The 16,281-nt window shown below is 44.8% G+C and overlaps 1 protein-coding gene across 4 annotated transcripts in view; it reads right to left on the bottom strand.

Moving 5' to 3' along the window:
• Positions 1-16,281, bottom strand: part of OSBP2 (oxysterol binding protein 2) — a 152,669-nt gene that overhangs the window by 43,406 nt on the left and 92,982 nt on the right. For all 4 annotated transcript variants that reach the window (XM_060249834.1, XM_060249833.1, XM_060249836.1 and 1 more), the window contains one exon: positions 12,120-12,370. In XM_060249834.1, coding sequence (XP_060105817.1) covers positions 12,120-12,370 — 251 coding nt within the window. The remainder of the gene's footprint in view (positions 1-12,119; positions 12,371-16,281) is intronic.

A 16,281-nucleotide genomic window follows, 5' to 3' on the forward strand; every position in this document is an offset into this window, starting at 1 on the left:
CCCCTAATTGCTCCATCAGGGAACTCAAACCACCTTTCCCCATCAGTGTCCTCAGAACACCTTGCTTAGCTTGCCCCTGTCTTAAACAGACCTCCCTCTAGTTGCATTGCTCTCCAGCAAAACTATGATGGCAACAGAATCAACTGTGTTCCAGACTCAGGAACATTTCAGGAGCATTTGCCTAGTGACCAGTTTTGAAGTTCACAATCACATTCTTCTCGAGGCACGTATGGCAGGAGACAGAATTTAAGACCGTTCCACCTTTGGGCAGAGGTGTTATGTAAATATAACATAGCAAAATCCACCCTTGTTCCTGTCATTCAGCAGTAAACCTGTAGCAGAAACATGGCCCTACACTCTCAGTCCTTTTAAAGGACCTGTGTGTTTTGTCAGGTATCATGGAGACATCTGATCAACTCAACCAATTGGCCAGCATTGCCCAGTGACTAGACTGTCAAACTATTGTCTGTCCGGGAGACCCAGGATGGAACTCCCCCTCTGCCACAAAATCTTGTCACCAACCTTGCAGGATTGTTCTGATAAGATGAATGAGGAGGAAATGATGTTGTAAGCATTGCTCCAGTAGGGTGGGAAAAAAGGGTGCAAATAAATGCCATTTTCAACTGGATGGCTTCCACTTTTTTTGCTTCTTGTCCAAAGCATACCAAGGGCTCAGAGTCACAGTATCCAGCCATACCCTATGAAAACTGAAGCCACTGGATGCTGACAAAAAGGAGTTAGGATTATGGCCTGAAAGATCCTTTTCTTTCCCTCTACTTTAAAAAAATCATCCAGCCTGATTAAGAGTCCTGGAGAACCTGAAAGCCTGCATGCTGTGTTGTGTTACTTTGGCTGACCTTAGTAAAAAGTATCACTTCTGCTTTCCTGTCAATTATTCCACTGACGTTCCACTCACTGGCCTGCAAGCTGTAATGGAAAGTGGTTTTTATTGTTAATTGCTGGTGTACATTATATGTTTTATACTGCTGGTCTATGCTGTAATGAACTATTACTACTACAATGTGGAAGAATGGTATTTACAACTGAGTTACATAAAAGAACTAGAAACTTACTTTAAGTGAAAGCTCGGCATTGGGCATGGGGCTCAGAAAGTTCCAAAAGAGCCATGGCCCCTGCTACAGCAGCCCTCTTCCCTCTATGACTATGGCCTGTCTATTCAGGTTGGGGCAGGACTCAAAGCTAGCAAAGAAATCAAGCTTATACTTAAAGTGAGGAAGAGGACGTCTGGCAGGCACCATCTCTCCATACGGCAGCATCTATACGGCCTGTGAGGAGTAACAGCATAAGCTACAATGATCCATTATTTCTTCTGAAGACCTGGAGGCAGCAGACCATCTACTTGCAACAAAAGCTGAAAACAGGAATCCAAAGAGTAACAGAATACATCAGCTGCAGCTGTCAGTGAGGGGCTCAAAATTCCCCACAGCAGCCTGGAAGCCAATGATAGCCACTAATTTCTGTAATCAAGAGCACTATAAGATGTGACAAATCTTGTTGCTTAGTTGAAGTGAGGTAGAGCCCAAGACTGCATGCCAGGTGTGTATCTTAGATCTTAAAAGTATCTCTAGTTTAATGAGCTGGGAGCAGCCTTCACAGTCCAATGAGATACCAGTTAGGATATCAGTTAGTTTGCAAGGGGCAAACTTGCCTGCATACTCCTGGCCCTCCTACCTCCCCTCATACATTGCACTGAGACTGAAGATGGGATTCTTAAACCAAGTCCAGTTGTTCAGGATCTCTGAATGCGGGCACCTTCAACAACTGACATTTGTTCCCTTCCCAGTTACCAAGATTTTTAACTGGGAGAGAACCCCAGGGGGAAGAGGCAGCAGCAAACAGTCTTATGCTCTGTTAGGCACACTGTGAGGCTCACAGACCATTAACTAACCAGCCAAAGTACAATCAGCTGTATTCTAATGCACTAGAGAGTGTTGTTTAAACAAGCAAAGGTTCTAATTGTCTGTGCTTCTGCACCCATCATTAGAAGCCCTTAATCTCTCATTAGAAACTGCTGACTCCCCCTTCCCTTCCCAATAAAAGAAATGAATGGCTGGCAGCATTCGTAACAAGGCTATCTCAGCATTTTTTCCCTGTTAGCTTTTGCGAGTGCTTTCAGGTGTTTAGAGTTCCACTGGGTCACTTCCCTAGGGCTCAAATGTACCATATCCTGTGCTACTGCAAGAATATTGTAGATTCTTCCTTAATTTGCCTGTGCTGAGCTTCTGTGTGCTTCACAAATTTTGGAACACCAAAGACCCTCCAAGGAAAGCAAACCATGCTGAAAAGCAAATTGTCCAAATACATATGATCAAATAATCAATGTTTCTTTAAATAGGTTACCAGCAGTGGAACCAGCTATCAAAACATTGGAGCCTTTAACAGTGGCACAAAAGGGAAAGGAGACTGCATTTTATGTAAAAGCATTCTTGACACTGATTTACATTTCAGAAGATTCAGGAGATGTCGCAGACACAACCCAGAACCATGATTTCTTCTTTATCACTGGCAATGTTCCAGAGGAACAACATTAAACCGAGATGACCCAGGAAGAAATTGTAGGATTCACATACAAACTAAGAGTAATAAAAATTGAATGGCACTTAAGCATTCAAATAGAAAACAATAGAGCTATTATCCAAAATATGTAAAGCAATTCTTTGAATCAAAGTTTATTAAAGTCGTCAAATGCAACACTACAAAGCTATGGTCCCAAAACATGTAAAAGTGTACTTTGCAATATTTATTCTTTTTACAAGATTAAAACCTTTCAGAAAATGAAGAATGTTTGACAAGATTTAAAATGACAGAAAGGCATAAGAGATGAGGATTAGGCGGAGGGGCAGGATACAAACCTTCGGAATATTAAAGTGGTATTACCTAAATGCTACAGCCTCCAAGGTCTTCCTTCTGTGCTCAGGGAATTACTGTTCTTACTATCCAGCTTCTTCACTGCCATGAGGACTAGAGGGCAGCTTTTAAACCAAGGTCAAGAGTCTCAGAATGCTGAACTGCCAACAGCAGGGATCTGTCTGCGGGATTTGAAGGGTTTAGCCATGCAACAAAGGTCTCTGCTAGTACAGCAAATCCCTCAATGCAGGTAATCAGATGAGCTTCAAGGGCCACTTACTGAAGGATGAATGCTGATGAGTCACTGAATGATGGCCACATAATGGCACCAGAAAAAGACATTCAATTAGGCCACAGTTCCCTCTTTCAGCATTAGGATCCACAGGCATGAAAGCAACTGATTTACTGACATGAACACTGGTGAGCTATACTTAGAGCTAACAGCAAGTAAGCAAGAATTTGTGAGAAGATTCTAGTTTCTAGGGCCAGCAGAGAGATTACACTGCTCATTCTTTAAACAGGCTTAGCATACCGGTCTGTGTGCGTGCACAAGATCCATGTACTGACAGCCAGTGTGAACAGCGGTTAGACTGGGGACACATGGATTCAAATCCATGCCCCACTACAAAGTCTACTGAGTGATATGTGGCCAGTCACTCATTCACAGCCTATCCTACTCCACAGGTTGTTGTAAGGATAAAATGGGAGTGTACACTACCCTGAATTCTCTGGGGGAAGGCTAGCCTAGAGAAAGCGGGGGCAGTAAACAAACTCCCTTGCCTCCAGCTGTCCTTCCCCTCTTGCATGATAATTTCTCTTGCCTTCCCACACGGAGAAGTACCAGTACTTGACATGGTTTGAAGAAGTCAAGACTGACTGGTCCATGGGCCAATGGATTTGTGGACACTTGAGCACTCTTAAAGGATGAGGTGCACTGTATCAGCACCAGAGTCAAGGTGACATATCACAGTCATTATTCATTAACATTAAATGTAATCCCTGTCCTACGCAGCAGCCTGTTATTAAAACAGCCTGTTCCTTGTCCTGAAGCGATGGCCCCACCGAAGAAGCTCCTTCAGAGTACAGAGTTCCTTGACACTAAAGCTTTAATTGCTTCAGATTTTACCTTCTGGGGTAGCTTCAGCATTCGCTGGTTATGATTCATTGTGCTTTAATGACTCCTGTCTTTACCTGGCTTCCCATTCCCCTCCCCCTCGCCTCCCCACAGAACACATGCAATACTGAGAAAAATGCTGTAGATAAGCCATACTTCACTGCAATTAATTGAGGACCCTAGAGTATTCTGCTGTGCCACAAGGGCACTCCACTACCCAATTATCTTTGTTCAGGAGGACAGAAAGTGAGGCTATGCCTTAGGTGACATGATTCAAAGAGCACAGTGGTGTATAGTGGCACCCCTCTCCCTTTAGAGCTGCTGAATTAGATTTATATTAAGCCTCCTTGCTTTAATTAGGGAGAAAGTCCAATTCTGGCAAATGTGGCTTCTCCCATGACTCCTACTTTATGACACAGACTGTACCTGCCAAAATGTCTCTGTCTACACAAAGGCCATGGTGTTCTCCCTGGTATGCAATCCTGCACGCATTCTCCTTTGTGACATGCATTTTGAATTCCTGGCATGCCTAAGCTGCAACAAGCATGACTGCCTGGCAATAAAGATTTTTAAGGAGCGGAAGCCAATACCCTAAAGAGCCATGTCTCATCATGCTTCTTAACACCAACACCCTGAACCGCTTTACTGTCTCTGCCCATGCTGCTGCAGTAAGCTGACAAACACAAAATGGAAGACAAAGGGCTTGACACTAGCACAGCTAAGACCCCATGATGACACAAGGACCAATAATCGGGGAGGGAGGAGGGAGGCAAGGGGCAGAAGAATATTTTGCAATTTTTAGTGCATACAGATATCACTGAAAGAGGGATGTAATTGTTTCTGTCTATTTAAGATGGTTGAGCTTCATCAGGAGTTGGCCTTGGACAACTAAACTGGAAAGAAAAGCAAAAACAGGCAAGTTAGCAAAGAGAACAAAGGGCAAGGTTGATGAAACTCTCAGTATTTAGCAACAGCTCCTATGGGAAGACAGATGTTCTTAGATACATGAAGCATTATGGAGAGAATACTGATTCCCTCCCTCCTCCATGATCCTGAAAGATAAGCTTGCATTTAAGAAAGGTAATTTTCAGCATCACATTTATACTGTGAGAGAAACAGCAGGAAAGGTTGCTGTTCATTGTCCATGACAGTTATACTTTGGTATGAATACTCTTGATGATAGCAGGGAGGGTCTGTAGCTCAGTGGTAGAGCATCTGGTTTACATGCAGAAGGTCCCTAGTTCAATGCTAGTAGGTGATGGGAAAGACCTCTCCCTGAAGACCTTGGAAAGTCATTTTCAGTCAGAATAAACAACACTGGCTTTGATAGACCAAGCATATGACTCAATGTAAGGCAGTTTCATATGCTCATGTATCTTTAAGACTAGACCTTCATTTCCATTACTGTACAGCCACCAAGACGCACAAAGAGCCTATGCCTTTTTTCAGACCAAAACATCTTCCTGGAGTGATGGCTGGCCTTCAACGTTGATTGGCAGTGAAGGGCAGAACTGGGTATTACCTTTTATATATAATTCTCCTTTTGTCTTGGCAAATCTGAGATCCCTCATTGGTTGGGACTGGGTGAGACTGTGGTGCATCAACCATTGGCCGTCAAATCATCAATCAACTGCTTGCTCTTGTGTTGCATTGGCTGATCCTGCTCTTCCGCACCCACTGCTAGGCAACTAATCTTGCTTCTTAGTAAAAAGCAACCAGCTTGCCAGTGGGGAAGGCCCTTTCAAGTCCTATTTTGGCCTTTGAGAGAGAACTCATAGGTTGACTCCACTCCTCTCTCCCACCCAAGAGGCTGTTGTTAGCCAGCAAAGCTGATTCTGTCAGTAAAAGGCAACCAACCTTGGTTCTGGCAGTTGCTGCCTCTCCCTACTCTTCCATTGTCTAAGCTGCCTGTTGCACTGCTTTGCAGTGGAAAGAAAGCCTTCTCTTGACTAGCTGAGGGACGGAGGAGGATGGAAAGAGTCATAGAAAAAGCCTTCCCACAATTGGCTGAGGGAGGGAGGAGGAGAGAAGGCTTTCTCTTGATTGGCTGAGGACTCCTCTCTATCCTCCTCTGGGAAGGAAATACCCAGTGGCAGGAGGAAAAATTGTGTCCTGTCTCAGTAGGCCAGATACAGAGAGAGAAATAGGGATTGAAGTCAACGTTATCAGAGAGAGAGAGAGAGAGTTGTTCTGAAAGGTATCTCTAAAAGCCTCTGAGAGACAACTCCTTGGGGTCAGTCCTGACTAGGGCTGCCAGTTTCAGGTTGGTGGGAAATCCCTGGAGATTCTGTGATGGAGTTTGAGGAGGGCATACAAGTTAGGGCTTCAGAGCAAGGTCTGCCAGACCCAGCTTCTTGCTGTGGAAGCTGACTGGGTGATTTCACACCAGTCACACACTTCCAGCCTCACCTATCTCACAGGGCTGTGGTGCAGATCAAAGGGGCAAGAGAAGAGTAATGTCAGCTTTTTATCCCCCCCACCTCTGTGGAGAAAGACTATTCTTTTCCTATGTAGAGGCTGCAGGGAGGGGGGAGGCAATGGAAAGCTGAAGTCAGAGGGGCAGATAAAGGGAAGGAGATAAGAATTGCCAACCCCAGGAAATTCATAGAGATTTAAGGGGTGGAGCCTGGAGACAGTGGGGTTCAAGGACGGGCGGGCTCTCAGACAGGTACAATGCCATACTACCACCTTCCAAACCAGCTATTTCCTCCTGGAGAACCACTATTGCCAACCTCCAGGTGAGGGCTGGAGACCAGTCAGAATTACAACTGCTCTCCAGATGGCAGATATCAGCTACCCTTGGGGGGGGGGAGTGAATGCCTTCACTTGGATGGGTAGGAAGACAGCAAGGGTGGGGGAGCCCTCACCCAGAGACTGTTTCTAGAGCCTGTTGTATTTTTCTTCACAATGGGTCTCATCATAATTCAGACCGTGAACAGCACAGACACTGAAAATGAGAAGCAGATACCTCAAAAGCAGAATCTACTGCCAGACTTGAACCACACAAAAGGTGAGACTCCTGACACAGTGACTTTTGAGTCAGAGACATCAACACCTGGGAGGCAACCTCCATGGAACTAGGCACGCCACAACCTCAATGGAACTAGGCACCTGCACAGAATCATAGAATCACAGAGTTGGAAGAGGCCATACATCTAGTCTAGTCCAATTCCCTGCTCAATGCAGGATCAGTCTAAAGCATCCCTGACAAGTGTTTGTACAGCCACTGCTTAAAGACTGCCAGTGAGGAGAAGCACGTCACCTCCCTCACCTCCCCACTCTTGAACAACTCTCACTGTAAAAAAGTTTTTCCTAATATCCAGCTGGTACTTATCCTCTGCTGCCAAAAGGAACAGCTCCCTGCCCTCCTCTAAGTGATAGCTCTTCAAATATTTCAGGAGAGCAATCATGTCCGCCCTCAGCCTCTTCTCCTTCAGACTGAACAATCCCAAGTCCCTCAGCCTTCCCTCACAGCACTTGATCTCCAGGCCCTGATCATCCTCATTGCTCTCCTCTGTATCTGCTCCATTCTGTTCACATTCGTTTTGAAGTGAGGCCTCCAGAACGTCACACAATATTCCAGGCGTGGCCTGACCAATGCCATGTACATCACCGTCCTAGGATATTATCATGCTGACAGAGGCAAAGCATCTGGCAAAAGTTCCTGGAGATCATCAAAGTGCTAGACTGCCAGTCTTTTGAAGGCACATGGCTTTGCAGGAGGGGTCAGAGGCAGAGCCTGAGCGATAAAACTGCAGAGTTGGCTCCAAATCTCAGACTTAAAAATGTCGGCCCCAGGGATCTGTCCAAGGTGCTGGGTTTCTGCTGTGTACTATATGTGCATTTAGTTCCTATTTGCTAGGGAGCTACTTGGCAAGGTGGGAGTCCTTGCTTCAACGCAGATCTTCACTTAGAGATTGCCCAGATCCTCTATTGGACCCATTCCAAGGATTCTGTAATGCCAGACCTTGGTATTTATTTTGGCATATGTTTGTTCCAAAACTGCAAACAGAAAACCAGAGAGGAAGCTTCAAGAGGAGGACAGGAAGGAGAGAAGTACTTTAACCCCTCCCATTCCCATTGATTCTTTGCTGCTCCCCCCACCTCAACCTACAGACTTACATGCTGGTTTTGGAGCCTGGCTAGGGGACAAAAAATATGAACAGCTGCAGGGGTGCTAAAACATTCTGAAAAGCCTTTTTAACTCCAGGATGTGTTTTCTATGCTGCATTCTAGTGATTTCTCCTCTAACCTTCTGTCTACTGAATCATCTAAAGGGACTCTTCCGGTGCTTGTCAGAATACCCTGTGCAACTCCTCTATTTACCCTGTTAATTAGTTCCTCTGAATCGGGATGCATCTCCTACACCACCTCCACACCAGATTGCTGCTTCCATCTCTGCACCTCCTGCCCATTTCTTCCTCACTCATGCAGTTCCACAGGGCTTACTCTTTTCCTTATTTAGACCTTAATTTCAACGGCATGCAGAAACACAAGACAAGATTATGATCTCATTCCTATCGCTATTCTATTCCAGCAAAAATAATTCTTTGTATGGTATATAAAGGATTTGAAAGGGGAGGGGTAGATATGTATATGTAGATTGTGTGGAACTGGACATGTTTATGTAAGGTTTATGAGTGAAGAGCCTACAAAGGTGAAAGCAGGATACAAAGAGAAGCCTACTCGGGTACTAAAAACAGAAGGAGCAGGAGGAGGTGGTTTTTCTGGAAGGGGAGGGGTCTCCATTCATAAAATTAGTCAGCCTCTGCATCTGCTGGAGCTTCTGTAAACTGGCTGGATTCTGTATTAGTCATGCACAGGAAGTGGGACTCTAAGGATAGCAAGTCAGAATTGGGGTGGGTGGGGGAAAGACTGTGTGTACTCGATATTCAGAAACACGTCACATTCTGTTTGGGTTGCTACAATGGCTGTTTATTCTTTCAAACTCAAGATTATTATGAAGCCAAGCAACTCAATTGGGAGTACTGAGATAACCCAAAGCTCCAGTTGCGGGATAGCAACAGCAAGCATAGCAACAAATATTTATTTGCTGCTTAACTTTTCCAGGTAACGCTGTCCTTAATTTATAACTAAAAGAACAACGAGATTCAATTTGTGAAATACCAGAAAATGGCCATTGTTCAAACTCTATTAAATGCTCAAGCAAATAAAATGACCTTGCAATGCCCCCTAAAAGCCTCCAAGGGTTGTCCCCCCCCCCCACTTTAAAAAGGCAGTTCTAAAAAGGAGGAGCCACTGCTGAGAAGGAATGGGCTGTGGTAGACATTCAGTGGGCAAACTTCAGCAGAGCAGTGACCAAGTGATGTCAACCAGAGGACCATAAGTGGCATATGGGCATGTACCCAGAGAAAAGGTCTTTCAGGTGAGAGCCACTCCATGAAGAACTTTAAATAATATAACACAACATCCTAAATTGAATTCAAAACCAAACCAGCAATCAATGTAGTTGTTTTAAAACAGACCTCAAAGCATCAGTTCAGAAAGAGACAGACATATTTGAAGGTTTATGGTGCAATTCTATGCAGGGTTTCTCCAGTATATTAATTTCAGTACTGTAACTCTGCCCTGTTATATATAGCAATTATAAATCACACATTACCTTGAAATACAGAACTGCATATCATCTGCATATTGATAACACCAAACCCCACAGTTCCAGATGATCTCATTCAATGATGTCATACAAGTAGAGAACAGCACAGGTGATAAAATGAATGCTTGAGGCACACTTCACAAGACAAGTTCCAAAGCATTGACTCTGCCCTTCCAGAGGATATTCTCTGAATCCGATGACAAAAAAGATCCAAAACTACTGAACAGCTATTCCTCCAATACCAATTACCTGTTGCAACCAATGAATATAAATGGAAGGTCAGTTTGGCTCAAAGGTCACCAATAAATCTAACAGTAACAACAGGGATGATTGTCCTCTGTCCTGCCTTAATGTAAATCATTCAACCAGTGCAACCAAAACTGTCTCTATTCCAAGCCCAAGCCTGAAATCAAACCAAAATAGGTCAGGCACAGATTATGGTATTTCAGAAATGCTTCACTACTACATGCCCCATTGTCTACCCCAAGAAGGAAAAACTGGAAACCCGTCTGCCTGTAATTGGCCTCAGCAACTTTAGTCAGGAAGGGTGTCTTATACAATAGTCTTATAACTGCCTCCTTCAGAGGCTTCAAGAAAACACCCTGGTCAGTGAGAAGCTAACAGGGTTTCAATATCTTTTCCTGGCATGATTTGAAATGCCAGGACAGGCATGGATCAAGAGCACAAGTGACGGCTCTCACATCCCCAAGGACTCTGTTGGCATCCACCAGCAAGATCACTATCTATAAATAAAAGGACAAGGAGATGCTTCTGACACCTCAAGTACCGGATCTACTCTTCTCTTGGCCTCCAAGCCACAGCAAAAATACTTGCAAAATCATCACCACCAGAGGCCAAAATTAACATAATTAACCTGATCAGAATTAACCTGTTTTCAAGGCACAATCCACATTAAACAATTGATTTGACAAGTCCAGCTGATATTATATTATAAAAGTACAGAAACACAAAGATTTTTATAACAAAAGGATATAAGCATCACTGAAAAAAAAATAAAGCAACCAGTCTGAGGCTGCAAAGCAAACCTGCAAGTGGAACAGTCTGGGGAAGCCTAACCTCTCTGTGTCCTCATGCAACACAACAATTGAAGTCAGTTGTTCCAGTACCTAGAAAATACAGACACTGAAATATCTACCCTTTCAGTGGTTTCTAAAGATCTGGCTTGCCTTAGTATCTGTCATGGTGGTAACAAAGGAACATTCAAACTGCAGGCCATTAGCCTGTCCTCTTGATTCCATGGCATGCCTTTCAAGAGTAGGCATTCTTTTTGCCTTGTTCCCTGCGATGTGAAAACACAAACATTTAAGCTGAACTTCACGTGGCCTCTCACAGCTCCTGAGCTTGGTGAAGCAAAAGCCTTTTGACTACTGTCTTGGTTTGCGGGAAAGCACTGAAGGAAGCTGTGAGGAAGAGGATAATGAAAACACTGGAGGAGGCCAGAAATACAGCACAAGGAAAAGGGCAGAGGAGAAGCAAAAGTTAAGGAGGCTGGCAGGTGCATGGGTCCAAGTGCCAAGAAGATTCAATTCTAACCTGCCACAGTGGAGAAGCAACAGGTATGTGGGAACTGGGACAGAGGCAGCAGATAGGTGTGAAGACAACAAACTGGTGGCTTCTTTCTGTAATGGAGATGACCAGAGTGAGGGGGTACATCAGATATGTGATCTTGATATTAATCAATGGCATGGAAGCAGTGCTCTGGGATCACCTGATTCCCACAGCAAGAAAAATTCTGATCTTGAACTGCGCCAAGTTTTCCTTCTGGTCAACAGTTTGAGCGGTGCAGGAAGATCTGTCCTTGGGACATTTATGTAGTAAGAGGCCCTGAGAGCTCTTTGGTCGAAAGGGTGAGCTCAGAATTAAAGGGAAGGCACTGACAGACAGCTCCCAAAGAAATAATGTTTTGTTAGAAAGGCCTTTAAAAATTCATATGCATTTGGCTGAGCTTTTTTTCATTAGCCTGCTCCAACTTTTAACTCACGGTGCACTCTACTGCTACTCACTCATTCATCCTTGCAGCAACTACAGTCAATTTTAGCTACTCCAAATCAACAATAACAGCAGCTGCTCTGTGGGGTGCACTATTACTATTCCCATTTCACAGCTAAACTTAGCTCATAATTTAGTGCTTGTCCAAAGCTACTCAGTTAAAAACACAGGAAGAGATCTTCTGAACCCAGGAATTCAAACTCAGGCAACACTGGCAGGGAGGGGGGTCAGATCTCAACTAAGGGATTTGAATCCCAATCCATCAAACAGCAAAGTCTGAAGCACTCCCTCCATAAGACCATGCAAGCTTGAAATGAAATAGCAGCACAAAACATTCCCAGGCTGGAACGAAAGTCATCTGAGCATACATATACTTCCTCGCACACTCACCCCGATGTGCCTACCAAATGGCTGCAGTGATTCCAGATGAATTAACACCCAATCTGGTTAGGGGAGACGACCCATGCGACCACCAGCAGCACCTACCGTGAGCCATTGTGCCCCACTTACATTGATCATAGCATTGGAGGTGATCCTGAAGAGAGTGGCCCGCTCATTGACGGCTTTGATCTTCTCCCCGCTCTCAGCAGGCAGTTTCAGGTTTTCCAGCTCACTCAGGGACCTCTGGAGAGCTGCCCCGTGCTTTGCAATGAGGTCGTTGCAAGTGCTGAGATCCTCCAGCTTACTCGAGAGGTTTTTCAGAGTGCTGTGCAGTTCACTCTTGTCAGACTGCGAGGCTGGCTCCTCATCACCGGAGTCATCTGTAGAGGGGAACGGTGGAGGGGAGGAAGAGACAAAAATGGTTTCCATGGTTACTAGCCGGACTGTATTAAAAACACAGCAATGGTATGTGCAAAGAAAAAAAAATGAAGCGAGGACTCAAATCAGAGTGAAAATTCTCCTGGCCATTCACTGCACACTCATACACACAACCATTTGATTTTCTCCTAAGTAATTCCCTCCATTCAGAGTTTGAAAGGACTTTTCCTTCTCTGCACACTTTCATCCTAAACACATTGCTTACCATGTAAACCATATGGAAGTCAATGAAACATATCTCCAAGCATCAAAGAATGCAGTAAAAAGAAATTCCCCAAAAACTAATGCTATGAGTTGTTTTATTGAAACCAACCAAATTATCACAAAAAAATGTGTAAACTTGTTGAGTTCCCGGGAATTTTTCATCAGGATGGATATTCAGAACAAAAATGGGAGAAGGGGAGAAAAACATGTTTCAGGGCAGGTTCTGAAGAAGAAGTAGATTTATATACCCCACCCTTCTTTCTGAATCAGAGTCTCAGAGCGGCTTACAATATCCTTTACCTCCCCCCCCCCCCACAACAGACACCCTGTGAGATGCGTGGGGCTGAGATAGCTCTCACAGAAGCTGCCCTTTCAAGGACAACTCTTGCGAGAGCTATGGCTAACCCAAGGCCATTCCAGCAGCTGCAAGTGAAGGAGTGGGGAATCAAACCTGGTTCTCCCAGATAAGAGTCTGCACACTTAATCACTACATCAAACTGGCTCTGATGGAAGGACTCCCTGAGACTGCAGCTTGTAGGATCTGACAATGGAATGCAAGATGTGTTACAGGTTTAACCTGATTACGTGATGCTGGAAACAAAGCTGGTTTCAGGATACACCAAAGGCTACTGAAAAGCCTTCACAAATATAAAAGGAAGCAGCTAAAACCAAGTAAGTGTGTTTAAGATAACACTTTAGGGACACATCTTCACTTCAAATACAACTCTGGTTTGGATGGCTGCCCTCCAGGGTTGTGACACAGAGGCAAGCAATGGCAAACCACCCCTGAAATGACTCTTGCATTAATCCCCCCCACCAGTCTAGCTCACCACCACCTAGTGTTGCATAATGCTAAAGGAGCTAGAATTTCTGGCTGCCAGACAATCTTAAGATCTCCTGGCTATACTACACACACGGCCATACATTAACTAGTAATAAGGCCCATTGTGAATAAAAATACAACAGACTCTAGAAAGAGGGTCTGGGTGAGTGCCCCCCCACCTTTGCTGTCTTCCCAACCACCCAAATGAAGGCATTCACTCCCCCACACCTCAGGGGGAGCTGATCTCTGCCTTCTGTATAGCAGTTGTAATTCTGAGTGATCACCAGCCCTCACCTAGAGACTGGCAACAGTGGTTCCCCAGAAGGAAATAGTATTGCACCTGTCTGAGGTCCCACCCCTCCTCAAACCCCACTCTCTCCAGGCCCCACCCCTTAAATTTCCAGTAATTTCCTAGAATTGGCAACTCTATCTCCTTCCCTTTATCTGCCCCTCTGACTTCAGCTTTCCATTACCTTCCCCCTCCCTGCAGCCTCTACATAGGAAAAGGACAGCCTTTCTCCACAGTGGGGAGGGGGGAACCAAAGCAGCTTATATCATTATCCTCTCACAACCCCATGACATGAGTTAGGCTGGAAAAAAAATCACCCAGTCAGCATTCAGAGAAAGACAGTCAGCATCCAGAGAAAGAACCTGGGTCTGGCAGACCCTGCTCTGAAGTCCTATATCTTATGCCACAGTGGCTTTCATAGTGGGGCTGCTGCTGAACAGTAGCAAGCAGTCAGGCATACAGTAGCTAACCCCCAGGTGGAGTCTGAACTGAACTCCAGACAACCGATCCCTCTCCCCATTCTGGAGGAAATAACTGATTTGGAGGGTGGACTCTATGACATTCTATTCATTTGAGGCCTCTCCCTGTACTGAGAAAAGGAGCCTGGGTTGCCTAGTAACAGCCTCTAGCTAGCACTTCCCAGGTGGCAGACTAAAGAAACACTCCCAGTGGGACCTGGCCTCCCAGGTTAATTCTATGGCCTTCAGAGGCTGTGTGTGCTGGGAGGACTTTTGTGAGACCACAGTAGCTCTGCAGCCCTTTCTGAAGCCAGTTGACAGAGAGGACACAAAGAAGTGTTGGAGATGTATCTCCCTCTGAGGTAAGACTGCTTTTGGCAATTTGTTCAACATTCCTTGGCCTAAGTAGGTAGGGGCCGGATTTGTTAGTCAACAGGAGGCCAGAGACTCTGACTGAGCCATGACGGGCCAATTATTTGTTCCCACAGATATTATCCAATAGCAGCGCTGGATTTGGTCATGTGGCAGAAGAATTATTATTATAGATTATTATTACAACTTTCTAAGAACTTGTCAGTTATACCATCTCTGTGATGGTGGCTAATGGACAATCTTCCACTACTTGCAATTTCTATAGCCCTTTCGAGACAACAGGGATTTTCCCACTTCAAACCCACTGTTGCAGGATTCTGCCAACAACTGAACCACAGCAGCTTCTGTCAACAGTGAGCAATGGGCAATATATTGCCTCTGCAATTAACAGGGAGAGTGCATGTTTTGCAGGTGGAAGGTTCCAGGTTCAGTCCAAAATTGGAGAGCTACTGCATAGGTGGAAAGGAATGCATGTCCACAGTCCACATTCTCTGTTGAAAGAGATTTCAGGGTGTTAGACACTGGCAAGCATTAGGCTGCAGACCTATAAAATATTGCTAGGATGATTCTCTTCTCCCCACCATGAAGAAGGGTTGCCCTGTGACTGTCTCTGTAATTTTCTTTTTTTTTTAAACTAGCATGTTCATAAGGAGTTTCAAGATGACACGGGCTTACTCAAACTAATGTTCCAATACCTTCGTCTTCCTGCTTTGGAATCAGGTAAAGAAACTGAAGCGGGAAATGACCCTGGATATAATAATAGCTCTGCACTATTCGTAACACAGGAAAACCCCAGGACAATAAGGCTAAGTGGTCATAACCTCTTAAGCACTAATGGAAGCTAAATCAGGAGTGCACCTGTGCGCGCGTGCACACACACACACAAATGCAGCCAGGAGTAGAGGACATAATACTTGTCCAAACATTCATATGAACATATGAAGCTGCCTTATACTGAATCGGACCCTAGGTCCATCAAAGTCAGTATTGTCTTCTCAGACTGGCAACGGCTCTCCAGGGTCTCAAGCGGAGGTTTTTCACGCCTACTTGCCTGGACCCTTTTTGGAGATGCTGGGGATTGAACCTGGGACCTTCTGCTTACCGAGCAGATGCTCTACCACTGAGCCACCGTCCCTCCCCTTCAGAACACAGGCAGGTTATTTGCTCAGAACCACTGACCCATCTGGAAACATAAACACCTGTGGGGTACTTATTCCCCCCCCCCCCCGAACAAACACATTGCGAGAATTTGAACAACATCTGCAGAAATGAGGGAAACACTGGGATGTGGTCACAGTGTCCATATTACATTCATTCTACATAGCTATTTGTGCAACTTCAGGCATTAAGTCAGCTGCAGTATAGTTTGTGGGATCATCAGCAGTTAACAGATATTTTAAAGGTAAATTTATTTAAAATTACAGCAAATGCAATTTGCCAATTGAAGAAAAATTCCTAGTCAGTTGCAGGGGAGGAGTTAGATCAATTGCTTGAAGTTTCTCATGGAGAAGGTACATGCCCTCAACCTTAAGAGCTGGCTGTCCCCCCATACCAACAAACACGTACACACCTCTCTGTCCCCACAGACTGTATTGCACTCCCAATTCTTCCACTCCACAATATGCTTCCCAAAATGGGCAGCATGGAGTTCCTCATGTGTCATACCATAGCACATTCATCTCCTTAGGAGTCTTCATATTTGCTGTA

This window comes from Heteronotia binoei, chromosome 11 (genome assembly GCF_032191835.1).
Source record: "Heteronotia binoei isolate CCM8104 ecotype False Entrance Well chromosome 11, APGP_CSIRO_Hbin_v1, whole genome shotgun sequence".
Taxonomy (NCBI): Eukaryota; Metazoa; Chordata; class Lepidosauria; order Squamata; family Gekkonidae; genus Heteronotia; species Heteronotia binoei.